General features: G+C 43.2%; 1 protein-coding gene across 2 annotated transcripts in view; it reads right to left on the bottom strand.

Annotated features, from left to right (window-relative positions):
• Positions 1 to 27,693, bottom strand: part of LOC120317455 (unconventional myosin-Vb-like) — a 64,286-nt gene that overhangs the window by 16,770 nt on the left and 19,823 nt on the right. Inside the window, exons 6-8 of one of the 2 annotated variants that reach the window (XM_039364106.1) lie at positions 25,534 to 25,773; positions 18,456 to 18,556; positions 1,584 to 1,782 (exon numbers count right to left, since the gene is read on the bottom strand). In XM_039364106.1, coding sequence (XP_039220040.1) covers positions 1,584 to 1,782; positions 18,456 to 18,556; positions 25,534 to 25,773 — 540 coding nt within the window. The remainder of the gene's footprint in view (positions 1 to 1,583; positions 1,783 to 18,455; positions 18,557 to 25,533; positions 25,774 to 27,693) is intronic. The other variant, XM_039364107.1, reaches the window with a different exon arrangement.

The raw sequence follows: 27,693 nt of genomic DNA, 5'->3' as shown, positions 1-27,693 counted from the left end.
CCTCTCTCCTCTCTCTCTCTCTCTCTCTCCTCTCTCCCTCTCTCCCTCTTCTCTCCTCTCTCTCCCCTCCCTCTCTCTCTCCTCTCCTTCCCTCTCTCTCTCTCTCTCTCTCTCCTCCCTCTCTCCTCTCTCCTCCCTCTCCTCTCTCTCCTCTCCCTCCCTCTCTCCTCTCTCCCTCCCTCTCCTTCTCCCTCTTCTCTCCTCTCTCCCTCCCTCTCTCTCCTCTCCTTCCCTCTCTCTACCTCTCTCTCCTCTCTCCTCCTCTCTCTCTCTCTCCTCTCTCTCTCCTCTCTCTCCCTCCCTCTCCTCTCTCTCCTCTCTCTCCCTCTCTCTCCTCTCTCCCTCTCTCCCTCTTCTCTCCTCTCTCCCCTCCCTCTCTCTCTCCTCTCCTTCCCTCTCTCTACCTCTCTCTCCTCTCCCTCCCTCTCTCCTCTCTCCCTCCCTCTCCTCTCTCTCCTCTCCCTCCCTCTCTCCTCTCTCCCTCCCTCTCCTTCTCCCTCTTCTCTCCTCTCTCCCCTCCCTCTCTCTCTCCTCTCCTTCCCTCTCTCTACCTCTCTCTCCTCTCCCTCCCTCTCTCTCTCCCTCTCCTTCTCTTCTCTCTCCTTTCCCTCCCTCCCTCCCTCCCTCCCTCCCTCTCTCTCTCTCTTTCTCTCTCTCTCTCTCTCCTCTCTCTCTCCCTCTCTCTCTCGGGGTGCAGCCTAAGCTTTACAAGTGGCTACTGGGCAACTGTGGGTTAAAAGCTGTCAGCCGTAGGAAAGTCTTCTACCCAAAGCTCTGGAGAAGCTCCTGATTTTACATTGATATTCCTTCCTCCCACTCGGCGGCCATTTGTGCACATTGGATCTTTCAGACCGCACGTACAGAATACAGGGGACCCTGGAGGTCTTCAAGTCCAACCCCTGCTCAGGTAGGAGACCCTAGACCAGGGGTAGGCAACCTGGGCTCTTTTATGACTCCTGGACATCTACTCCCAGAATTCCTGAGCCAGCTCAGCTGGGAGTTGAAGTCCACGAGTCATACAAGAGCTGAGGTTGCCTACCCCTGTCCTAGACCATTTCAGACAAGTGGCTGGCCAATCTTAAGAGTCTCCAGGGATGGCGCACCCACCACTTCTGAAGGCAATTTCTGTTCCACTGGTCAATTGTTCTCACTGTCAGGAAATTCCTCCTTAGTTCCAGGTTGCTTCTCTCTTTGATGAGTTTCCATCCGTTGCTTCTTCTTGCCCTGCCCTCTGTTGCTTTGGAAAATAAGCTGACCCTCTCTGCCTTGTGGCAACCCCCCAAATCCTGGAACGCTGCTATCATGTCCCCCCCCCCAGTCCTTCTTTTCTCTAAACTAGCCATACCCAATTCCCACAACCGTTCTTCGTATCTTTTAGTCTCCAGCCCTTGGATCACCTTAGTTGCTCTTCTCTATGAGCAACTTCTCATACACCTACAGCTCTACATCTACACGCAGGTCTGGCTAATCCGTGAAGGCCACCCTGGAGTCCTTTTTGACTGAAGAGTTGGGCCCCCATCTTTCAAACAAGGCATCCTCATCCACGATGGAAAGAACCCTGCGCTTCCGCTCGTTCGCCTTACCAGGTTTTCGCTGGTCAGCCGGGAGATTTCCTGCTGGATGCCAAACTCCACCTGGGCCTCTGGCGACAACTGGAGCGTCTGGAGGAAGAGTTCGTGCTGTTTCTCCAGCGCCTCCTTCAGGGTCTCCATCTGCTCCTTCAGGACCTCTATTTCTTCTTCGTACTCCCTTCTCTGATCCTGGAGCTGAGCCTCAAGGAGCCTGGAGGGGGAGAAGCGGGAAAGGTGAGGACGTCCCTCCCTCAAATAATACGAGGCAATTCAGAGGCCCAGAGACGGCCAGGATGCCTCTGATGGCATCAGGCGCCAGGGCTCGCATTCACGGGCCGGATGCCTTGGAGGAACAGTGGGCAGATCCTAGTAACAAAAGACACCTGCCGAGCGACTTTTGTACCGCGTGAACGGGAAATGTGTAGGCTCGCTGATTTATGTTGTATATAAGTCCTTGACTTACAACACTTCATTTGGTGACCATTCAGAGTTACAACAGCACTAAAAAAAGTGACTTACAACTAGTGGTGGGATTCAAATATGGGAACAACCAGTTCTCTGTGTGGATGCCACTTTTGGAAGTCCGTTCTGGGCCTGGGCAACAAAAAATGAGCTCCCGGTTCTGCCAAAGTGGTGAAAACCGGCTGAATCCGACCACTACCTACAATCGTTTTTCACACTTATGACTGTTGCAGCCTCCCCATGGTCACGTGATCGAAATACAGAGGCTTGGCAACTGGCGTGTATTTGGGACGGTTGCAACGTTCCAAGTTATGCAATCCCCTTTTGGGATCTTTTGACAAGCACAGGCAATGGGGAAGCCAGATTCACTTCACAACCGTGTTACTAACTTCACCACTGCAGTGATTCACTTAGCAACCGTGGCAAGCAAGGTCGTAAAATGGATCAAGGGAAGAATTGCAGTGATAAAAATAAATATTCTACCCAAGTTTCTCTTTTTGTTTCAAATGTTACCGATTTTGAAGAATGAGATTAATTTAAGTGAATGGCAGAAAGGCCTTAATAAATTTATCTGGGCAGGGAAAAAGCCAAGGGTTAAGTTTAAAATTATGCAAGACTTCCGTGAGAGGGGTGGACTCAAGGTACCGAATTTGAAATTATACTATGATGCGGTGGTTCTAACACTAATTAGTGATTGGGTAAATCTGACAAATCCTGAGATACTCCATCTAGAGGGATGGGATTTACTTTTTGGGTGGCATGCCTATTTAATATTTAATAAAAAAATGGATTGGGTCTTTAAATCTCATATTCTAAGAACTTCTTTACTTAGGACTTGGAGAAAATATTACAAAAGTGATTTTAAAGTACCATTATGGGCTATACCTTGGCATGCGATAGAAGGAATAAAAAGAGGTGTTAAAATGGACATGGTGTCTTATAGACAGCTACTTAGATGGGATGGACAAAACTGGCAGTTAAAATCACGGGAAGAGCTAGCACAAGAAAATATTATTTACTCTTGGTTCCAATATAGGCAATTAGTAGATAGATGGAAGGTGGATTGTAAGGTGGGTTTTCTTAGAGAAGATGAAAATTTTATTAAGCAAGTGAAGGATCAAAGACAAACCCACATTAAGAGAATTTATGGGGTTTTAGTTGAATTGGATTCAGAAACGGAACTAATTAAAGATTGCATGATTAGATGGGCGCAGAATTTTGGTGAGCCAGTTCCATTGGACACCTGGGAAACTATCTGGGTGAGAAATGTCAAATTTACACAAGCACAGAATTTAAGGGAGAATTTCTATAAAATGTTTTATAGATGGCACCTTGATCCACAAAAAATGTCTCTTATGTACCCTGACTTACAACCTAAATGTTGGAGATGTGGTTGTATGGATGCTACTTATTATCATATTTGGTGGTCGTGCAGAGAGATAAAAGCATTTTGGATCAAGATATGGTGGAATATCCAGAGAATTTTTAGAAGGAGGGTAAAATTTACTCCACAATTATTTTTTTTGGGTATAGTTACTGATTGTGATATAAAGGAGGTTATATTGATGTTAAATTTGATTACAGCCGCGAGGCTGTTAGTAGGACAATATTGGAAGAAGGAATCTTTGCCTACATTGCAGGAATGGTTTCTTAAAGTGTCTTATTTGGCGGAAATGGCAAAGATTTCGGCTTTTTTAAAGGAACAAACGCAAGAGAAATTTCTTGCTGTTTGGGATAAATGGATAAAATTTATACAATTTAAACTGGATATAAAAAAATATTATATAGCTTTTTCATAATTTTTATTTTTATATATATACATATATATCTCAATGTTATATTTTTTTCTTTTTTTATAAATATAATTTTTTAATTGTTTTTTTAATTAAGCCTATATTCTGCTCTGGGAAGCTCGGGGGGGGGAAGGGGGGGTGTTTGGGGGGGGTTGGAGAAGGGGGGTTTTGTTGTGTAATGTTTAGTTTTTTTTATGTATATGTTGTTTTTTGCTCTTGTATTGTTTTGTTCTTTTTGTAAAACTTATAAAACTTTTTAATAAAAAAAAATGGATCAAGGCTCACATAACAACTGTTTTGCTTAGCAACAGAAATTCGGGGCCCAATTGTGGTCGTAAGGCGAGGACTACCTGTATGCATTTATTTTGCACAGCCATAGGGAACAACAGGCTGGTATAGTTGTGAAAGGCCCCGGGTGAGAAACCAAGAGACGCCGAGTTCCAGTCTTGCCCGAGATGCAGCCTTCTGGGCAACCCTGGGCCAGAACCTTTCCCTGGCCCCCCAGGAAGGAGGAGAGAAGGGCAAACCACCTCCAAAACTCTTGCCAAGGGAAGTCAGGGCCTTCTCCAGGAAGTCTCCAGGAGTCGAGACAGGCTTGAACCCAACCCAAATCCCCAAGAGGGAATTCAACGTATCTCAGAACCTTTTCTTTTCAAACAGAACAGTCGCTCAGATTAGCAACTAAGGGTTTAGCTGACTGTGTTCAGCAGGTCAGCGGTTCAAATCTCACCGGCTCAAGGTTGACTCAGCCTTCCATCCTTCCGGGGTAGGTAAAATGAGGACCCAGATTGTTGGGGGCAATGTAAATATATATATATACATTGCTTACTGGTGTACACCGCTTAGAGAGTGCTCGCACTTAAAGCAGTATATAAGTCTCATAAATAAATAAATAAATAAATAAATAAATAAATAAATAAATAAATAAATAAGGGTTGCCCACACTCATTGCTCATATACATAACGGTGAGGAGCACTTACATTGGGAACCAAAAATTGTGAACCGGTTCTATTCTGCTGCCTGCTTGCTGGGTTGCTACCAGACACCACTTTCTTCACATCAATGTTGGCTACCAGGTAGCCAGTCCATGAGAATTAGCGGCCTTGGTTATGGATTTCCTGGTTATTTATTTGGGTTTACGTCCCGCCTTTCCACTCAGCTGGAGAATCTGAAGAGGCCGAAGGAGTAACACCTCAAGGACGTTTGCTGAGTGTCCCCAATCTACAACCTCAGAGATTGGGGGGGGGCATGGTCCACATTGCAGACTTCTGAAACCCTCCAGCCCTAGGGTCCTATGCTCCCCCCTCCCTCACTTAAAAAAGATTCTCGTTCCAGAAACAAAACTTACGAAAATAAAAAAAAGCATTCTGAGTTTACCATTTACTCCAGCTTTCCCAAAGTTACTTTACGCATCAGAATTGATGGACAACGGTCTTAAATGGTTCCTTTTACCCCCCCCCCCCCAAACAATCATTTCTGGGCTCCCTTTAAGACATTTCCAGCTAAGAACAACTTTATGAATTCCAAAAACTGGTCTTTTTATATAGCAAAAAGAAAAAAGAAAGAAAAAGACCTGGTTTTAAAATGAGGCATCCTGAAGAACGGACACTAAAAGGGGAAGAAAGGAATAGAGTGAGAAAAGGCAGAAAGAATGAACCAAGGAAATTAAAACGGTGCTTCTTCCTGTGACAAAATGGAGGGGATTTCCCCTCCCCCAAATACACGCACGTGTATTCTGCAAGATGAGGAAGACGTAGAAAAAAATGGGCCTTTGTTCACAAGGCCTGGAGCAGCTCCCTCCCTCCCTCTCTCTCTCTGCCTTTCTGCATCCGTCTCCATCTCCTCCGACGGGGAGGATGATTCATCCCCACAAAGGTTACAGCCCTCCTTCTGTGCGCCTGAAGAAAAGCTGAACATTCGGTAAGCTCAATTGATTTGGAAAAGGTGCCAATTACAGCTTGCCTGCAATGAAATCTCTGCCCCCGAATCCTTTTCCAACCGTTTCCCAAGAACCCCTTAAAGCAGTGGTTCTCAACCTTTCTAATGCCGCGATCCCATAATACAGTTCCCCATGTTGTGGTGACCCCCAACCACTTATACATCACCGGGTGCCAGGGGCGTGGCCAAAGAAAAGGGGGGAAAAATGGCGGACAGCCTTGTTTGGCGACCCCTGTGAAATGGTCGTTCGACCCCAAATGGGGTCCCCACCCACAGGTGGAGAACCACTGTCTTAAAAGCTCGGCTGCTGAGCAGAAACGGCTCTCGTATTTTGGGCCCAGCCTGCCCGGCGTTCGGGGGGGGGGGCGGCCGAGGGGGTGGACCCCCGTCACCCTCTGGGAAAGCGAAGGAAGCCATCTTGAAGTTCTGCCCTCCCCCAGCACGAAACACCCCTCCCCAACTTCCCCTAAATTTTCCTCGACAGACCAGAAACGCTGCCTTTGGAGAGTTTCCTTCACGGAGACAGTGCAATGTGCGTAAACATATAGACACACCTGGGGTCTCAAGTTATAAAGGTAGTCCTTGACTTACGACCAGAACGGAGCCCAAAATTTCCACCGCTAAGCATTTAAGTGAATTTTGCTCAATTTTAGGACTTTTCTTGCCACAGTTGTTGTGAATCACTGCAGTTGTTGAGTGAATCCAGCTTCCCCATTGACTTTGATTGCCAGAAGGTCACAAAAGGGGATCACGTGACACCCCCCCAGGACACGCTGAGACCGCCATAAATACATGCAGGTTGCTAAGCGTCTGAATTCTGATCACGTGACTGTGGGAGAGGCTGCAACGGTCGCAAGTGTGAAAAATGGTCCTAAGTCGCTTTTTTTCAGTGCCGTTGCAACTTCTAACGGTCACTAAACAAACGGTTGTAAATTGAGGGCTACCCGTAAACCATCCCACAAACTATGAATATGTTTGGTCTGCAGCAGAGGCTGGCTGTGAGTCTGCTCCACGGCTTCAGCTGCTTTCCTTTCTTCTCCCACTACATGCCTGAGTTCCCCAAACCGGCTTTGCGGAACGACCGGGGGGGGGGCAGGGGGAAGGGATGGTGTGCAAGTGGTGGGCAAGCTTGCCCACACAGCTCCAGTTGAGAGAAGGGCGGGCACGCACGCCTGCCATTAGAATAGAATAAGGTGGAAGGGACCTTGGAGGTCTTCTAGTCCAGCCCCCCGCTAAGCAGGAGAACCTAGACTGTTTCAGACAAGTGACTGTCTAGTCCAGTGGTGGCGAACCTATGGCACGGGTGCCAGAGGTGGCTCTCGGAGCCCTCTCAGTGGGCACACATGCCGTTGCCCCAGCCTTCCCTCTGCCCGCGACCCCCTCACCAGCAGCCTCCCTGGAGAAGAGTCGCCCCTGAGCGTGGCCCATGTGGAACACCGCAGCCAAGGACATGGCAGCCAGGCAGTGTAGACAAGACCCTGCCCTCACGCCCCAACACACACAGTTGATGCTGCGGGGCACGGGCAGAGGGCGTAGCTGTGGCGCTGCTGGGCTACCTGGGTGATCTGTGGCGGGCCCTGGAGGCGGGCCCTGGAGGTGGGTGGCCCTGCAGGCAGGCAGGGTGGGGTGGAGCAGGGGCGGGGCCAGTTTTTGGGCACTCGGTCTCTAAAAGGTTTGCCATCATTGGTCTAATCTCTTTTCTTGAAAACCTCCAGTGATGGAGCACCCACGATTTCCGGTGGCAAGCTGTTCCACTGGCTGATTGTCCTAACTGTCAGGAAGTTTCTCCTTAATTCTAGGTTGCTTCTCTCCTTGATGAGTTTCCATCCGTTGTTTCTCATCCTGCCCTCTGGTGCTTTGGAGAATAATTTGACCCCCTCCTCTTCTTTGTGGCCGCCCCTCAAATACTGGAACTCTGCTATCATGTCCCCCCTCTTTCTTCTTTCCCTTAGTCCTCAACTTACAACCACTGATTTAGTGACCACTCAAAGTTGAAACGGCACTGAAATAAATGGATTATGACCTTTTTTCACCACTGAGACCACTGCAACCCCCCCACAGTCCCCTGATCAAAATCCAGAGGCCACTGACTCGTATTTATGACGGTCGCAGCATCCCGAGGTCAGGGGATCTCCTTTTGTGACTTTCAGACAAGCAAAGTCAGTGGGGAAGCCAGAGTCGCTTAACGACCGTGTCACTTACCTAACAACTGTAGTGATTCACTTAACAACTGTGGCGAGACAGGTCGCAAAATGGGGCAAGGCTCACTTAACAACTGTCCTGCTTAGCAATGGAAATGTTGGGCTCAATTCTGGCCGTAAGTCGAAGGTCACTTGTATAAGCTCTGCCTCTTACAAACACACCCTACGCTTGGACGACTCTCCACACGGCTCCCATTTCACGCTTCCTGAATTGAAATAGACACAAGCGGCCTTTCCAAATTCAAAATTCTCCACCAAACACGTAGGCAGGAAAATCCGATTTTTTTTTTTTTTTCATTTTCTTCTGGGGAAAACAGAACTTCTGCAAAGGTTTCCCTAGGTGAAGACTGCGCTCTCTGGGGTGAGAGTAACTTTGAAATATATCCTAAGTACAGAACGTTCTGTTTCAGCTCTTATCCTTTTGTGTTGTCTGTCTTTTGCTGCTTTGTTGTTGCCTTGGAATGAATTACAAAACAGCTTACACATTCCTTAAAAAGGAGTGATAAATAAATCATATACTTTTCCTAGCAAACTACAAAAATAAATACCCCCTTCTTTCTTTCTTTCTTTCTTTAACATTATTTCTTTAACTGAAATAATTAAAATAATGTCAACTCCAAACAGAGTTACTTAAACATTGATCTTATGGCTTCATACTTAACATCTCCACAGCATGTAAAATGTTAGTGTTAGAGGAACAACTAATAGGTTTTTGTTTTTGAAGATAAATGGTTTGATTGTTTTCTTTTACTTTACTACCATATCAAACTGAAAATGGCAATATAGCTATGCAAAATGATAAATTGCAACAGAAAGACTGATGCAGGCAAGTATTAAAAAATGGATGTTGAGAAAAGACATTTTAATTTTTTTGTTTGAAAAGTCTATTAACTAAGCAACAACATAACATACCCTCAATGCATGTTATTTATCCTAAAATCTACTGGCTTGCATTTATGGGATGGATGGATGGATGTTGTTGGATTTATATACCAGACATACATCACTCCTTAGATAAATGTTATCTTCTATCTCAGTTGAAAATAAATGCAGCTGGGAAAAATGTAGGGTTTTTTCACTTAATGCTGATGGATACCAAGGTAGTTTAAATGCACATTTGAAAATATGAAGACTTGGTTGAGAAATCTAACTAATTCGGGCTGATATGCAGGCAGATTCTCTGGCCACAAGCTAGAATTGACTCCATGGCCGGGTCCGCATGCCTTGTGGAAAACTCTGGTTTGATAAGTGCACAATGTATACAACTGTCTCTCTAGCATGCACAGAAGTCCTAAAGCCTGAAGCCTTTATGCTGATTGAACTTTTTAGTTAAATATCCATTCTGTGGTTACTTAGAATACTGCTGGCAATAAAAGTACAGGTAGTCCTCTTTTAGTGACTGTTTGCAGTTATGACATTGATGAAAAAGTAACTTTACAAGCAATTCTTACATTTATGGTGTGTAAAGACAAAGGAAAGCTGAAGTAAAATCATAAGCACAGTCAGTTTCACTTAGTGACTGCTTCACTTAACAACTGAGTTGCCAGTCCTAATTGTGGTTGTTAAATGACGGCTGCCTGTATATGGATGGCTGATCTGACAAGCAACACATCAAGCAGCAGCTGATGCATCCTGTGGGTGCACAATAGCACAATAATTGTGGGTGCACAATTAAAATAGTCCGTACAGTTCATCGTTTGGAAATTCAACACAATCCTGGCAAGCCCCCCCCCCCGTGCTTCGGCGATCAGGTGGCCATCCTCACGTGAAAGAAACCCACATCAACTTGTCTGCTGGCTCATCTAACCAACATTCGTTCACAGCTTCTGGACAGGTAGTCCTCAACTTACAGCCACTGGCTTAGTGACTGACCTAAGCAACAGTGGCACTGAAAAAAGTGATTTATGACTGTTTTTCACCCTTGCAACTGTTGCAGGATCCCTGTGGACAAGCGATCAGAATCTGGACACTTGCCCACTGACTCGTATTTCCGACGGCTGCAGCGTCCCAGGGTCAACCGGTCGACTTGTGCGACCTTCTGACAAGCAAAGTCAATCCCATATACAAAAGAAAAAAAAATTAAACAATACATATAAAAAAAAACCCCCACCCCACACCCCTCCCAAAAACCCTCCCTTCCCCCCCCCTGAGCTTCCCAGAGCAGAATATAGGCTTAAGAAATAATAAAAAAAATAAAAAAAATAAAATAAAAATTAAATTAAAAACTTTATATTTATATATATAAAAAAGATATCTATAATATATATAAAAATAAAACTTATGAAAAAGCTATATAATATTTTTGTATACCCAATCTAAATTGTATAAATTTTATCCATTTGTCCCAGATAGCAAAAAACTTCTCTTGCGTTTGTTGCTTTAAGAAAGCCGAAATCTTTGCCATTTCTGCCAGATAAGCTACTTTAAAAAACCATTCCTGCAATGTAGGCAAAGATTCCTTCTTCCAATATTGTCCAACTAACAGCCTCGCGGCTGTAATCAAGTTTAACATCAATACAACCTCCTTTGTATCACAATCTGTAACAATACCTAACAAAAATAATTGCGGAGTAAATTTTACCCTCCTTCTAAAAATTCTCTGGATATTCCACCATATTTTAATCCAAAATGCTTTTATCTCTCTACATGACCACCAAATATGATAATAGGAAGCCTCCTTATAACCACATCTCCAACATTTAGGTTGCACGTCAGGGTACATGTAAGACATTTTTTGTGGATCAAGGTGCCATCTATAAAACATTTTATAAAAATTCTCCCTTAGATTCTGTGCTTGAGTAAATTTGACATTTCTCACCCAAATAGTTTCCCAGGTGTCCAATGAAACTGGCTCACCAAAGTTCTGCGCCCATCTAATCATACAATCTTTAATTAGTTCCGTTTCTGAGTCCAATTCAACTAAAACCCCATAAATTCTCTTAATGTGGGTTTGTCTTTGATCCTTAAGTTGCTTAATAAGATTTTCATCTTCTCTAAGAAAACCCACCTTACAATCCTTCTTCCATCTATCTAGTAGTTGCCTATATTGGAACCAAGAATAAGTAAAATTTTCTTGTGCTAATTCTTCCCGTGATTTTAATTGCCAGTTTTGTCCATCCCATTTAAGTAACTGTCTGTAAGACACCATATCCATTTTAACCCCTCTTTTTATTCCTTCTATCGCATGCCAAGGTATAGCCCATAATGGTACTTTAAAATCACTTTTATAATATTTTCTCCAAATCCTAAGTAAAGAAATTCTTAAAATATGAGATTTAAAAGCCCAATCTATTTTTTTATTAAATATTAAATAGGCATGCCACCCATAAAGTAAATCCCATCCCTCTAGATAAAGTATCTCAGAATTTGTCAAATTTACCCAGTCACTAATTAATGTTAAAACCACCGCATCATAATATAATTTCAAATTTGGTACCTTGAGTCCACCCCTCTCACGGAAGTCTTGCATAATTTTGAACTTAACCCTTGGTTTTTTCCCTGCCCAAATAAATTTATTGAGACCCTTCTGCCACTCATTTAAATTAATCTCATTTTTCAAAATTGGTAACATTTGAAACAAAAAAAGAAACTTGGGTAAAATATTCATTTTTATCACTGCAATTCTTCCCATGAGGGATAATTGCAGCTTTTCCCAATTCTTCAAGTCTTTCTGTACCCCGACCCACAACCTTTCATAATTATTTTTAAATAGTTTTGCATTAGAAACAGACAGCATCACCCCCAAATATTTTACCTTATTAACAATCTCAAAACCCGTCGAGTTAACCAAAATCTGCTTCTCCTGACTCGACAAATTTTTAGGTAAAATTTTAGTCTTATTTACATTAATCTTAAAACCCGAGACCAAACCATAATGGTGAATCAACTGTAATAAGTTTACTACAGAATAATCAGGTTGCGACAAAGTAACAACCAAGTCATCCGCAAAAGCTCTCAACTTATATTCTTTTTTATTAACATATATTCCTTTAATTTCCTGAGACTCTCGAATTTTAATCAATAATATTTCCAATGTTAAAACAAACAACAATGGCGATAAAGGACACCCCTGTCTAGTACCTTTCTCTATTGTGAAAACCTCCGACAAACCTCCATTAACAATAAGTTGTGCTGTTTGTTTTTGATATATTACCTTAAGGGCTTGTAATATGTTTTCACCAAAATTCATTTCTTCCATTACTCTTAGCATAAAATGCCAATTCAGTTGGTCAAATGCTTTTTCAGCATCTAAAAATATGAGCCCTGCAGGAACTTGGTTGTTCTTATCTAAGTATTCTAATAAATTAATAATTTGTCTAACATTGTTTTTCATATACCTTCCTGTTATAAACCCTGATTGATCTTTATGCACAAGATGATGCACCACCCTCATAAGCCTATTTACCAAAATTTTTACAAATATCTTATAATCCACGTTTAAAAGAGATATAGGCCTATAGTTTTTTGGTAAAGTAAGATCTTGATCCTCCTTTGGAATCAATGATATAAAAGCACTACGCCATGAAGGAGGAATCTCTAAACCCTGTAAGATACCATTAAAAAGATCATTTAATGGTTGAATCATCTCCTCCATTAAAGCTTTATAATAAACAGCTGTTAACCCATCCGTACCCGGTGCTTTCCCTAATTTCAATTGTTGAATTGCTGAGGCGATTTCCTCCTTAGTAATTAAACCATTAATTTCATATTTCTGATCCTCAGTCAGTTTAGGAAAACTTGCCTCAGCTAGTTTTTTGTTCTGTATTGTTTTTGTTTTTTTTGTAAAATTTATAAAACTTTTAATAAAAAAAAAAAAAAAAAAAAAAAAAAAAGCAAAGTCAATCCCAGATTCTCTTAACAACCATGTTACTAATTTAACAACTGCAGTGATTCATTTAACGACTACGGCAAGAAAGATTGTAAAATGGGACAAAACTCACTTAGCAACCGTCATGCTTAGCAAGGGAAATTTTAATTGTGGTCGTAAGTCGAGAACTACCTGTATTTACCAAACTAGGTCAATTGTTACCTTGTGATTATGGCAAACTCACATATCAGGGCTAGTCGCTGGCCACACCCCAAGGGACGAGGGCGAGTCTGGAAGAGTAAGGGCTCCCGGTGTTTAGAAGCCGGTGAACTGCACCCCTTTCGAGCACCAGGAAAAAGTGAGGGAAGAAAAAGCAGTAACAGCCCCCAAAGAGCAGAAAAAGAAGGGAAAAAAAACAATATTTGACCTGGCTACTTGCTTTAGGCCCTGATAGGCCAGGCCGAGCTCTCCGTCTTCGTTCAGGTACCCCCAATCCTCAGTCTTGCTAGAAAGAAAGGACGGGGCAAAGAGAAGGAGGAGGAGGAAGACAGACAGCAAAGACAAAAAGCGAGAGTCAGATGCAGATCGAAGGGAGAAAGGAAGAGGCCTCGGTCGCAAGCAGACTGGCCGATTCACAAACCTGTAAGCGGGACCGAGGCTGCGACATGCCGTTTTTTGCTCCCAGGGCTCACCTGTGGGGGCCCAGGACAACGTGCCGCAGCCAACTCGTTGCAATCAACTCGCCGTGGGACAAGGCAATGCTGCGTTAATGGTTTCATTCAGTTCCTCTCATTATTGGTAAATGCATTCTCGTTTACGTTATTGTAACTTTTGCATTTCTGGATCGACTTTCTTTATGTTACCATTGTTGGCCACAGTTCCATCAACATTAATTTAACTTTTGTATTTGTTGAGTTGTCCCGCGGCGAGTTGTCCCAGGGCAGGGGTAGGCAACCTTGGCTCTTTTATGACTGCTGGACTCCAACTCCCAGAATTCCTGAGCCAGGCATGCTGAGGGGAAAGGGAGAGGTTTCCAAACTGAGCCATGCTGGCCCAGGAATTCTGGGAGTTGAAGTCCACAAGTCATGAAGGGGCCATAGTTCCCCCATGCTGGCTCAGGAATCCTGGGAGTTGAAGTCCATGAGTCATGAAGGGCCATAGTTCCCCCATGCTGGCTCAGGAATTCTGGGAGTTGAAGTCCACCAGTCATGAAGGGCCCACAGTTCCCCCATGCTGGCTCAGGAATTCTGGGAGTTGAAGTCCACGAGTCATGAAGGGGCCAAGGTTGCCTACCCCTGTCCCAGGGCAAGTGGGCAGCAGGGAGCTGGCCATGGTAAGCTGTCCCGTTCCACACCTGCGGATGAGTGAGCTTACATTTCAGAACAGGGCTGGGGAACGGTGGCCCTTTTACGGCCTGTGGACTTCAACTCCCAGAATTCCATGCTTGCTGGCTCAGGGATTCTGGGAGTTGAAGGCCAGAAGTCATAAAAGGACCGTCGTTCCCCACCGCTGTTTTAGAACCACCAGATAAACTTTCTGTACCAAAGGAAGATCAAAGGAAAGCGAGGGAAACGCTCACTCAAAGCACAATCAAAGCATTTGGAGATAGAATCGACCCAATAAACATTACTGGAAAATACTTGAAGCAGTTCCTGGGCTGCCTGCCAGCAGATTGCAAGGGAAAGGCCGAAAAAAGGTCTTGACAGTCACCCTGAAGTGGCCAGATAAGAGAAAGATAAGGGGGTAATTTAATCGCCCAGTGTCATTTGGTCCTGCTTTGATAAGCTATTCAATTTGATAAGCTTTGATAACTTTTCAAAAAGCCAGTGGTATGATAAGCTGTTTATTTTTACTCAATTATTCAATCAATCGTTTATGTATGGTATCAAAAGTTTGGTATTTATTTGCAGTCTGCTGACTTTCTGTTGACCGTTTGTTCTCCAGGATCCCCCCCTCTTCCTGTTAAGTTATGCATCTACCCTAATTCTATCAAAGAATTCCACATATATCTACACAACTGGTCCTCGCTTAATAACCGGTCGCTGTTCGAAGTTAGGATGGACCTCTGCAGAGCTACAGTACTTACGGCCCGTTTTTGAAGATGCGATGGCTGTACCTTCTCTGCAATCACAATCTCTGCATTTTGCAACTGGCTCACGTGTGTCAGCTATTTGTAGCATCCCACGGTCACGTAATTGCAATTTTGGGCCTGATTTTTTTTTTTTTAACTGGTTTTTACTTCTGGGTTCTGCCAAAAAATGCCCACTGGGGAAAATGGGTTTGCTTAATAACTATGGCTTTCACTCACTGACTGTGGTTTAACAACTGCAGCGTTTGCTTAACAATCATTGCGAAAAAAAATGTCACAAAAGCGGGTGCAGTCACTTGGTGACCCTTGTGATTTATGATTGTAATTCCAGTCCCAACTACAGTCATAGGTTGAGGACTACCTGTGTACTGTGCTTACTAAACGCGGAATGCTGTCTTCCAGGCATCTTTGAATTACACGGTGACAGCAGGCAAGTCCTATCTTGAAAAGCTGAACTTCAATAAGGGCTCTTGTGTTTTTTCAAAGGCCTTCACAACGGCCCAATGTGCATGGGTACATCAAAACACTGATGTGGTCCTAGCCAGCCAACCATGGTTTGCATGATCAGCATAACCCAGCAATGTAGGAGATCTGTGATATGACCAGATCTTTTTTGGATTTTGCAAAACAAAGAAAAATCGAAGAATAGGACCTCAGGTTGCAGGCCTCAACATGTGACACTTTAATTCAGGGGTCTTCAAACTTGGCCCTTTGATGACTTGTGGACTTCAACTCCCAGAACTCCTCAGCCAGGCACGCTTGTCTGGCTGAGGAATTCTGGGAGTAATAATAATAATAGTAATAAAGTTGGAAGGGACCTTGGAGGTCATCTAATCCAACCCCCTGCTCAGGCAGGAAACCCTACACCATTTCGGACAAATGGCTGTCCAGTCTCTTCTTAAAAACTTCCAGTGTTGGAGCATTCACCACTTCTGGAGGCAGGTTGTTCCACTGGTTAATTGTTCTAATGGTCAGGAAGTTTCTCCTTAGTTCTAGGTTGCTTCTCTCCTTGATTAGTTTCCATCCGTTGCTTCTTGTCCTGCCTTCAGGCGCTTTGGAAAATAGCTTGACTCCCTCTTCTTTGTGGCAGCCCCTGAGATATTGGAATACTGCTATCATGTCCCCCCTTGTCCTTCTCTTCGTTAAACTAGACATACCCAATTCTAGCAACCGTTCCTTATATGTTTTAGCCTCCAATCCCCTAATCATCTTTGTTGCTCTTCTCTGTACTCTTTCTAGAGTCTCAACATCTTTTTTACAGCGTGGTGACCAAAACTGGATGCAGTATTCCAAGTGTGGCCTTACCAAGGCATTGAAGAGTGGTATTAATACTTCACGTGATCTTGATTCTATCCCTCTGTTAATGCAGCCTAGCACTGTGTTGGCCTTTTTGGCAGCTGCAGCACACTGCTGGATCATATTTAGGTGATTGTCTACTAGGACTCCGAGGTCCCTCTCACAGTTACTACTATTGAGCATGGTGCCACTTATGCTGTACTTGTGCATTTGGTTTTTCTTGCCTAAATGTAGAACCTTGCTTTTTTCACCATGGAATTTCATTTTGTGAGTTAGTGCCCAGTGTTCAAGTCTGTCCAGATCCTTCTGTATCTGAAGCCTGTCTTCTGGAGTGTTGGCTATTCCTGCCAGCTTGGTGTCATCTGCAAATTTGATGAGTTCCCCATTTATCCCTTCGTCCAAATCGTTGATGAAGATGTTGAAGAGCACTAGGCCCAGAACAGAGCCCTGGGCACCCCACTACACACTTCCCTCCATATAGATGCAGTTCCATTGAGGACCACATGCTGAGTACGGCCGGTCAGCCAGCTACGGATCCATCTGGTGGTTGAAGTCCACAAGTCATCAAAGGGCCAAGTTTGAAGACCCCTGCTTTAATTCATTCTAAGTGGGAGGGGAATTCCCCACTAGCCTAAAATACAGTCGTAGAAAAACTAGGCTGCTAGGCTGCATTAACAGAGGGATAGAATGTATTAATACCACTTTACAAGGCCTTGCTAAGGCCAGACTTGTAATCCTGCATCCAGTTTTGGTCACCACGATGTAAAAAAGATGTTGAGACTCTAGAAACAGTACAGAGAAGAGCAACAAAGAGGATCAGGGGACTGGAGGCTAAAACATCCAAGGAATGGTTGCTGGAATTGGGGATGTCTAGTTTAATGAAGAGAAGGACGAGGGGGGACATGGAAGCAGCCTTCCAGTATCTCAGGGGTTGCCCCAAATAAGAGGGAGTCAAGCTATTCTCCAAAGCCCCTGAAGGCAGGACAAGAAGCAACGGATTGAAACTCATCGAAGAGAGAAGCAACCTAGAACTAAGGAGAAACTTCCTGACAGAACAATTAACCAGTGGAACGACCTGCCTCCAGAAGCGGTGAATGTTCCAACACTGGAAGTTTTTAAGAAGAGACTGGACAGCCATTTGTCTGAAATGATATAGGGCAGGGGTAGACAACCTTGGCTCTTTTATGACTTGTGGACTTCAACTCCCAGAATTCCTGAGCCAGCCATGCTGAGGGGAAAGGGAGAGTTTCCAAGCTGAGCCATGCTGGCCCAGGAATTCTGGGAGTTGAAGTCCACAAGTCATAAAAGAGCCAAGGTTGCCTACCCCTGGTATAGAGTTTCCTGTCTGAGCAGGGGGTTGGACTAGATGACCTCCAAGGTCCCTTCCAACTTTATTATTATTATTAAAGGGCTGTGAATGCGTTGCATGTCAATGTGAAGGAAAATTTGCCCAAAACAATGTTTGCAGAGTTGACCAAGATAATGGTAGCACAGGGACAAATATGTGAGCAAGAAGGAGAGAGAATTATAGGCCAACAAAAGAAAAATCAATATACAAGGGAATAACTAACATTCACGGAGAAGAAATGGCTAGGGACCACTTTAGCCATAGATTTTCTTTGTTCCCGTATTTTACAAGGTTGATACCCCAAATAACAATCAAAAGAGTACAAACTGAAGCTTCTCCACTGAAAGTAGTAAACACGGACATTTTTCAGGAAAAGTTTAGTTCTTTTCCAGGTTCTAGGTAAGATCCTTACTTCAGAAACAGCTATCTTTCAATGTCACTGATATTGATGAGAGAGAGAGAGAGAAATCTAGTGGTTAAGGCACTAGCCTCGTTCAGAACTGAAGAAGCTCCTTGGATGAAAAGCAAAATGTCTTCAAGGAAAAAAAAACAAGAAAACCCGGTTGTCTTTTGATAAGCACCTTTAGTACACTTAAGTTTGTAAACTTTTCTCCACGATAAGATTTAAAAATAATTCTGTTCCTCTTACTATTTACTGTAGGATGGTTGCTAGACACTGCAAAAAAAGTTCTCCAGAGGTTCCTCACAACACAAGAAGATTATGCTATGAAGACACATCTTCATGAAATATTATATGTCCACAAACAGGCACACCACAAACGGCCCAGTGTAGAGGGGATGTTTTTACAAGCAGAAATATAGCAGTACTCTCACTTACCTGCTCTGGTGACCCTCCTTCCAATTAATTTGAATAGTTTACATGAATTTAAGGAGGCCCCAATTTCTAATTTTTCTGGTCTTTCATAATGGGTAGGTCAAGACAGCTTACCGATTTGTTTCACACATTCCGTGGTAGGCCTCAATGGCGTCTTCTGGGTCCATATGCTTGTCACTATTGGGCCAGCTGGTTTGCGTGCTCAGGTTTGATTCCTTAAAAAAAGTCAAAAGATCAATATCTTGCCTCATAAATTATTGCTGTTTTTGATAATGTTGATTGTGCACGCACTAATTTGGGTTTGCAAGCACATTTACAATAGCCACAAAATAAATGAAAGCCAACAGAAAGCTGACAGAAAAAGCCCAAGTGATACAACCTAAAGGGAGTTAGAGAGAGAGAAAGAGAGAGAGACTGGCGATAGATAAAAAAAAAATCCAAACCTGTATTTCATTTATGCTGGTTTAATTCTCTTCCCATTCCTCTAAATCAGGGGTAGTCAACCTTGGCTCTTTTATGACTTGTGGACTTCAACTGCACTTCTGGGAATTGAAGTCCACGAGTCATAAAAGAGCCAAGGTTGACTACCCCTGCTCTAAATAATCCTGCATTTTAAAGAGAGCAGTGAAGATTCTCTGTCTGTGAAAATATCCCGAATAATTCATTTCACAAAATTACTGCTCCCAAATTTAGGAGCAGGAATGTATGATGCTAACATAAAATCAAGAGGGTTTGCCAGCTTATAAGGAGCAGAAATCGGGGGCAGAACAGCGCTGGGATCTAAGGGTGAAGGTCCCCCTGTCCGGTCGCGTCCAACTCCAGAGGCAGCGCATACCCGTTTTTTGGCCAAGGGAGTCCAAAGACATTTTCCGTGGTCATGTGACCAGCAGGGCTATACACCAAAGGTGCACGGAATGTTGTTACTTTTCCACCAAAGTGGTACCTATTTATCTACTCGCAACTGCATGCCTTCAACCTGCAAGGTGGGCAGGAGCTGAGGCAAGGAGCGGGAGCTCACCCCATCAAGCGGCGTTCGGGTCCCTAACCTGGGCTGTCAGCTTTGCAGCTGACAAACTCAGCATCTTTAACCACGTAGCCACTGCACCCCCTTCTAGGAGGGCTTAAAACCGAAAGCGAAATGGGGAAAGTTATAAAATTCATCACAGTGCTGAAGGAAATGTACCAAGTATAGCCAAAGTCATTCTCAGGAATTAGTCTTTGTATTCGTTCAACTGTTGCAGAGAGAGAAAAGTGGCACTTGGCAGAATTTTACTCGTGTAGCTTACATTGCTCCCTCCTCTGTTCTATTTTAAAAGAATAATAACGCTGAGATGCAACCCTAAAGTAGAAATTCTGTGGTTCTGTAAAGTAATCCAAATATTAATTCTTCACATCCATCACAATTCTGACAATCTCCCAGAGCTAGCAAAAAGCTTTATAGAAAATGAGAAATGTCAGGTCAAATATTGTGGAAGACAAGACTGGACTTCTGATAATTCAGGAGAAGGATTAACTTTGATCTTGCCTTAGGACAGGGGTAGGCAACCGTGGCTCTTTTATGACTGGTGGACTTCAACTCCCAGAATTCCTGAGCCAGCTATGCTGGCTCAGGAATTCTGGGAGTTGAAGTCCACCAGTCATAAAAGAAGCCACGGTTGCCTACCGCTGCCTTAGGATAAGCCTAAGAATAAGCAAATCAATTAACATCCAATTCATTTTTTGTTGTTGTTAATTGCGAAGTCATGTCTGACCCATCGTGACCCCATGGACAACGTTCCTCCAGGTCTTCCTGTCCTCTACGATTTTCTGGAGACCATTTAAGTTCACACCTACTGCTTCAGTGACTCCATCCAGCCATCTCATTCTCTGTCGTCCCCTTCTTCTATTGCCCTCAATCTTTCCCAGCATTAGGCCCTTTTCCAGTGAGTCCTTCCTTCTCATTAGGTGGCCCAAATATTTGAGTTTCAACTTCAGGATCTGGCCTTCGAAAGAACAGTCAGGGTTGATCTCTTCTAGGACTGACCGGTTTGAATGCCTTGCAGTCCAGGGGACTCGCAGGAGTCTTCTCCAGCACCATAATTTGAAGGCCTCAATTCTTTTGCGCTCAGCTTTTCTTACGGTCCAACTTTCACAGCCATACATTGCAACTGGGAAAACCATGGCCTGGACTATACGCACTTTTGTTGGCAGGGTGATGTCTCTGCTTTTTAGTATGCTATCTAGATTTGCCATAGCTTTCCTCCCCAGGAGCAAGCGTCTTTTAATTTCTTGGCTGCAGTCCCCATCTGAGGTGATCTTGGAGCCCAGAAAAATAAAATCTGTCACTACCTCCATTTCTTCCCCATCTATTTGCCAGGAATTGAGAGGGCCAGATGCCATGATTTTGGTTTTCTTAATGTTGAGTTTCAAGCCAACTTTTGCACTCTCCTTCTTCACCCGCATCAAGAGGCTCTTTAGTTCCTCTTCACTTTCTGCCATTAGAGTGGTATCATCTGCATATCTTAGGTTGTTGATATTTCTCCCGGCAATCTTAATTCCAACTTTTGATTCATCTAGCTCTGCCTTTCTCATGATGTGCTCTGCATACAAGTTAAATAGGCAGGGCGACAGTATACAGCCTTGCCGGACTCCTTTTCCAATTTTGAACCAATCAGTGGTTCCGTGTCCAGTTCTCACTGTTGCTTCTTGACCCGCATATAGGTTTCTCAAGAGACAAATGAGATGGTCTGGTACTCCCATCTCTTTAAGAACTTGCCACAGTTTGTTGTGATCCACACAATCAAAGGCTTTTGCATAGTCAATGAAGCAGAAGTAGATGTTTTTCTGGAACTCCCTAGCTTTCTCCATTATCCAGCGTATGTTGGCAATTTGATCTCTAGTTCCTCTGCCTCTTCGAAATCCTGCCTGTACTTCTGGTAGTTCTCGATCCACATACTGCTGGAGTCTAGCTTGTAGGATTTTAAGCATAACTTTCCTAGCATGTGAAATGAGTGCAATGGTGCGATAGTTTGAACATTCTTTGGCATTGCCTTTCTTTGGAATTGGAATGTAAACTGACCTTTTCCAATCCTGTGGCCACTGTTGAGTTTTCCACATTTGCTGGCAAATTGAGTGTAGCACTTTTACTGCATCGTCTTTTAAGATTTTGAATAGCTCAGCTGGAATACTGTCACCTCCACTAGCTTTGTTGTTGCTCAGATTTTCTAGGCCCATTTCACTTCACATTCTAGGATGTCTGGTTCAAGGTCAGTGACCATCTCATTGTGGTTATCTGGGATGTTAAGCTCATTCTTGTATAGTTCTTCTGTGTAATTTTGCCATCTCTTCTTAATCTCTTCTGCCTCTGTTAGGTCTCTGCCATTTTGGTCCTTTATCATGCCTATCTTTGCATGAAATGTTCCCTTCATATCTCCAATTTTCTTGAAGAGATCTCTGGTCCTCCCTATTCTGTTGTTTTCTTCTATTTCTTTGCACTGTTCATTTAAGAAGGCATTCTTATCTCTTCTAGCTACTCTCTGGAATTCTGCATTCAATTGGGTGTATCTTTCTCTTTCTCCCTTGCCTTTTGCTTCCCTTCTTTCCTCAGCTATTTGCAAAGCTTCCTCAGATAGCCATTTTGCTTTCTTGCATTTCTTTTTCTTTGGGATGGTTTTAGTTGCTACCTCTTGTACAATGTTGCGAACTTCCATCCATAGTTCTTCAGGCATTCTGTCTATCAGATCCAGTTCCTTAAATCTATTTGTCACCTCTCCTGTATATTCATCAGGAATATGATTTAGTTCATACCTGAGTGGCCTAGTGCTTTTCCCTACTTTTTTTCAATTTAAGCCTAAATTTTGCAATGAGAAGCTCATGATCTGAGCCACAGTCAGCTCCTGGTCTTGTTTTTACTGACTGTATAGAGCTTCTCCATCTTTGGCTGCAGAGCACATAGTCAATCTGATTTCTATATTGACCGTCTGGTGATGTCCATGTGTAGAGTCGTCTCTTGGGTTGTTGGAAAAGAGTGTTTGTTATGACCATCGTATTCTCTGACAAAATTCTATTAGCCTGTGCCCTGCTTCATTTTGTACTCCAAGGCCAAACTTGCCTGTTATTCCGGTTATCTTTTGGCTTCCTACCTTAGCATTCCAATCCCCCATGATGATAAGGACATCATTTTTTGATGTTAATTCTATAAGGTTCTGTAGGGCTTCATAAAACTGGTTAATTTCATCCTCTTCAGCACCAGTGGTTGGAACATAGATTTGGACTATTGTGATATTGAATGGTTTGCCTTGGATTCGAATTGAGATCATTCTGTCATTTTGGGGATTGTATCCCAGTATTGCTTTTCCTATTCTTTTATTGACTATGACGGCTACTCCATTTCTTCTGAGGGATTCTTGCCCACAGTAGTATACCTGATGGTCATCTGAGTTAAATTCACCCATTCCTGTCCATTTTAGTTCGCTGATTCCTAAGATGTCGATGTTCAGTCTTTTCATCTCTTTTTTGACTACGTCTAGCTTGCCTTGATTCATGGATCTTACATTCCAGGTTCCTATGGAGAAAAAATCTTTACAGCATCGGACTTTCCTTTCACCACCAGATATATCCACAGCTGAGCGTCCTTTCGGCTTTGGCCCAGTCGCTTCATTCTTTCTGGCGCTACTAGTACTAGCCCTCTGCTCTTCCCCAGTAGCATATTGGACACCTTCCGACCTGAGGGGCTCATCTTCCAGCGTCATATCTTTTTGCCTTTTAGTACTGTCCATGGGGTTTTCATGGCAAAGATACTGGAGTGGTTTGCCATTTCCTTCTCCAGTGGATCCCATTTTGTCTGAACTCTCTGCTATAACCTGTCCATCTTGGGTGGCCATGCACGGCATAGTTTATAGCTTCATTGAGTTACGCAAGCCCCTTCGCCACGACAAGGCAGTAATCCATAAAGGGGTATTCATTTTAGTTACTGCATTAGCAATTTTTTTCAATTAACACAATTGCTAACATATTTACATATCGATCTCCGCCCACCTCACTATCCCAAGGGACTCTGGACTTTGAACCCATCTTGCTCTGATATTTGCACAGCAGTTAATAACTTAAACAATAACTTATTATTTAAACTTATTATTTGTAATAATAACTTTATTATTTATATGCATAAATGCCCTTTTAAAAATACAAATTAATTTGGTTTTATTCTCTGGCCCCTGCATTTCCCTGATTAAGGCTTTTGAATCAACATTTTCCCAATGCAAGTTCTTTGAAATACGAATCATTTTTACCGGTGCTTGCACTTCTTTTGAAGTTAGTGATGGTGGTAACTGAAACTGGTTGGTTAATAAAATGCCAGGTTTTCGCCTGTGGAAACTTCTTTGCCTTTCACTTCAGTTTATTTATATTTTGCAGTGCCATCGTTTTTTAAAATCATCCTGTCAACATGCCCATCGTTTGATCAGCTGGAGAAAGCTCTTTAGAATAGAAGGGGAATACTAGGGAGAAGCTGATAAACCCCAGGCTCTCCAAACTTAGCCACTTTGGGACTTGTGGAGTTCAACTCTCAGAAGTCGCCAGCCAACCTGGTTGCTGAGGAATTCTGGGAGCTGAAGTCCACAAGTCTTAAAGTGGCCAAGTTTGGAGAGCCCTGATGTAAACTAAGCTTTTCTTGTACTTGGTCAACCTTCTGGGGAAACCAATTGGGTCTTGACTGAAATCTTTTGACAACCCAAACGTCCATCATGAAACAGAAATAGAAACACCCTAGCACAGCTCTACCTCCAAAGTAGCTAATTTCTTCCTCCTGATCCATTCTGGTACTCTACATTTATTTATTTATTTATTTATTTATTTATTTATTTATTTATGAGACTTATATACCGCTTTAAGTGCAAGCACTCTCTAAGCGGTGTACACCAGTAAGTAATGTATATATATATTTTACATTGCCCCCAACAATCTGGGTCCTCATTTTACCTACCCCGGAAGGATGGAAGGCTGAGTCAACCTTGAGCCAGTGAGATTTGAACCGCTGACCTGCTGAAGTGGCCTGCAGTACTGCACTCTAACTGCTGCGCCACCTCAGCTCTTTCTACACCAGACCCAAGCCTTGGCCAAGACTGGCCCAAGAATCCTCCGTTCGTCCCATGGATTTCCTGGCCTTCCAGCTTCCTTGTCACAGAATCGTAAAGGGCTATTTAAATCCCAGGGGCCAAGCCCCTGCTCAAGGCAGGAGTCAAAATTAAGCATCCCTGATAAACTTGTCATCTGCTATCTCATAGTTTGTCACATGGTTATCTCAATATTGCACACAAACTATTCCAACGTTGATTCAATGCTACGTCAACAGCTTTGTCTGCTGAGAACCCACTGAAGGCCTCATCAAGACCAAGGGAAGGCTGGGAATGAGACACCCTCCAAGGCTCTTCCGCAAACCTTAAACAAAGCAGCCTTTACTTCCATCCTAGATCCAAACTTGGAGCAAGAACTGTCCATCTGCTCTATGGCCTGCAGCTCAAGATGGACAATCTCCGGGCATGTTCTCAAGACCAAGAAGGAAAGCAAGTAACATGTCACTCCTTTATCTGCCAAAGCTGAACTGAATTTAATTTCCACGGCCATATTGGACGGCCATTATTTTGGGGCTGGATGTTTTCATCACTGTGTTTAATCTGCCGTATTTCCTCCGCAAAGAGGCGTTTTCCAAAAATCAACTGGATTTTCTTGGGTTTTTCTCCTTGAAAACATTTCGGTTCTCATCCAAGAAGCTTCTTCAATTCACTTCCAGTTCTCACTGACTTGTGGGGAAAAGGAGGATCCAGTCAGTTAGAACTAAGGAAGCTTCTTGGATGAGAAGCAAAACATTTTCAAAGAAAAAAAACCAAGAAACTCCAGCGGCCTTTTGGAAAAAGCACTTTTGGGATAACCATAATGTGGATGATTGAGAATCTCTGAAAACATTTCCTCTGCGTGTCAAAAGTTGCACCAGCTTCCAGCTTCCCGATTTAAAATTAGAAGTTTCCCTCTTTCTTTCTCTCTCTCTCTCTCTCAGTTAATGCTTTTTTTAAAAAAAGGTTGATGAACAATCAGCTTCTAAACAACCCTGACTCTGTAATTTTAGTAAAACAACATGCACGACAGAGGCTAACCCAGTGAAAAGAGCACATGCGGAGAGAGGGAGGCCGTCTGCACACACTTTCTCTTCCATTACCCTATTCCTGCCTGCGTCTTTTTGCTGGGCCGCCCTTAGGATCTGCGTCCTGAGACCGAGGACCTCTTCCTTCCGCACTTCCAGCTCTTCGCTCGCTGACCTGAGCTGATTCAGGAGGAGGCGGTAGGTGTCGTGAACGTCACTGGAAGAGTTGTTTTGGACCACGCCATCCACAACAGCCTTCCTGAGTTCGTTTAGGTCATTTTTCAGCTTCTTGTTCTCAGATTCTAACTCCTGCCTCTATTAAAAAGGATATTTGAAAAGTGATTCCCATTCCGTACACTTTTATAATTAATGGCGGGTGGGTGTGTTTAAGTTGTTGAAAAAACACAAAAAACGGTCAGCTAGATGCAGAGAGCTGGATGATAAAACTCAGACAGATGGGGGGGGGAACATTTAAATTAATGTTTCAGTTCTCTTGGAGACGCCATCTGGTGAAACAAAGCAGGTGGTGAGAATATACAAACCACATCAAATGCAAGAGACAGATTCATCTCCCGAGTGGGCTTGTCTGCTGCTGTTTTCAGTGGACAATAATGACAACAACAACACAACGTTCAGAAGAATGCACTGATGCTTACCATCAGAAAGTGCAAAAAAAGGGCAAAAATTTGACCTCTTAAAAGACACCATTGTTTGGACGTGAACAGAGCCAGAAGGAAAACTTTGGACTTTTTGAGTTTTAGTCTTTCCTTAATACTTGAGAAATTGCTCTCAACGATTTGGCCCTCAAGGGATTAATTTTTTTTCCAGTATTGAGGAAAACTCACTTAATTTACCCTGCCTTGTTTGGGGGAAAGTGAGATCCGGATATGCCAGAAATCAAAAGGGAAAACCCACAACAGATTTCATGGCTGATTGATTTTACATCACAGCTTGTTAGGGACACTATAAAAGAAGCTGCAAAGAAGAGCAAGAAAAGGATCCAGGACGATTCCATCGACTGAACATTGAGCTTGTTCTGTTCTTCCTTTCTTTGAATTACTTCCATCCCAGCTGTTATGATGAAGATCTAAATTAAAAACTGACCTCCTAGCTTGTTTTTCTCCTTATTCCTTTAGGACAACATTTTTAAGGCATAAGACTTGTGGTGGAAGCCTTCTAGGTTGAACAATTCAAAATAGAGCTGGAAGTGACCTTGCAGAGGTCTTCTAGTCTAACCTCCTGCTCAAGCAGGAAACCCTATACCATTTCAATCAATCAATCAATCAGAACAGAACTGGAAGGGACCTTGGAGATCATCGAGTCCAACCCCCTGCTCAAGCAGGAAACCCTATATTTCAGACAAGTGGTTGTCCAGTCTCTTCTTAAAAACTTCCAGTGTTGGAGCATTCACCGCTTCTGGAGGCAGGTTGTTCCACTGGTTAATTGTTCTCCCTGTCAGGAAATTTCTCCTTAGTTCTAAGTTGCTTCTCTCCTTGATGAGTTTCCCTCCGTTGCTTCTTCTTCTGATTTCTTTAGGTACTTTGGAGAATAGCTTGACTGCCTCTTCTTTGGGGCAGCCCCTCTGATATTGGAACACTCCTTCTCTTCATTAAACTAGACATACCCAATTCCCTCCTAAACATTTATTGTTTCTAAAGCAGTGGTTCTCAACCTTTCTAATGCCGTGACCCCCATAATACAGTTCCCCATGTTGTGGTGACCCCCAAATGGGTGTGGCCACCAATAAGAGGGAGTAGGACAGCTAGGGAAAAGGGAAAAAAATGGCGGACAGCGTGGTTTGGCGACCCCCGTGAAATGGTCGTTCGACCCCAAATGGGGTCCCGACCCATAGGTTGAGAACCACTGTTCTAAAGGAAGCAATTTACCAATGACCCCTACCCACAATCTTGACTTTTCCTCAAAGAAAAAAAAATACTTTCAAATTCCAAGCACCTCTGCATTAATCATGAGCGTAATATTTTTCTTTTAGAGAAAAGTTCAATATGCAATCATTTCTCTGAAAACTGTTGATGCCAGTAAAAAAAATAAATAAGAAGAAACAGCAAATTCTATTTACAACTTTGTCCTTAGGGAATTTTGCACACAAAATGGAAATATCCGTAGGTGATAACTTAGGAAATGGACTATAATACTGACAATTTTCTGCAGTCTGGGTCTTCCATTAGGATTACAAGAATTGGGAACGGTCCCAACAAATTTGGAGGGCACAAAGTT

This window comes from Crotalus tigris, unplaced genomic scaffold, assembly GCF_016545835.1.
Source record: "Crotalus tigris isolate CLP2741 ecotype Arizona unplaced genomic scaffold, ASM1654583v1 scf7180000019651.407290, whole genome shotgun sequence".
NCBI classification, from domain to species: domain Eukaryota; kingdom Metazoa; phylum Chordata; class Lepidosauria; order Squamata; family Viperidae; genus Crotalus; species Crotalus tigris.
The sequence above is the reverse complement of the archived record's forward strand: the minus strand, read 5'-3'. Positions and strand labels throughout refer to the sequence as shown.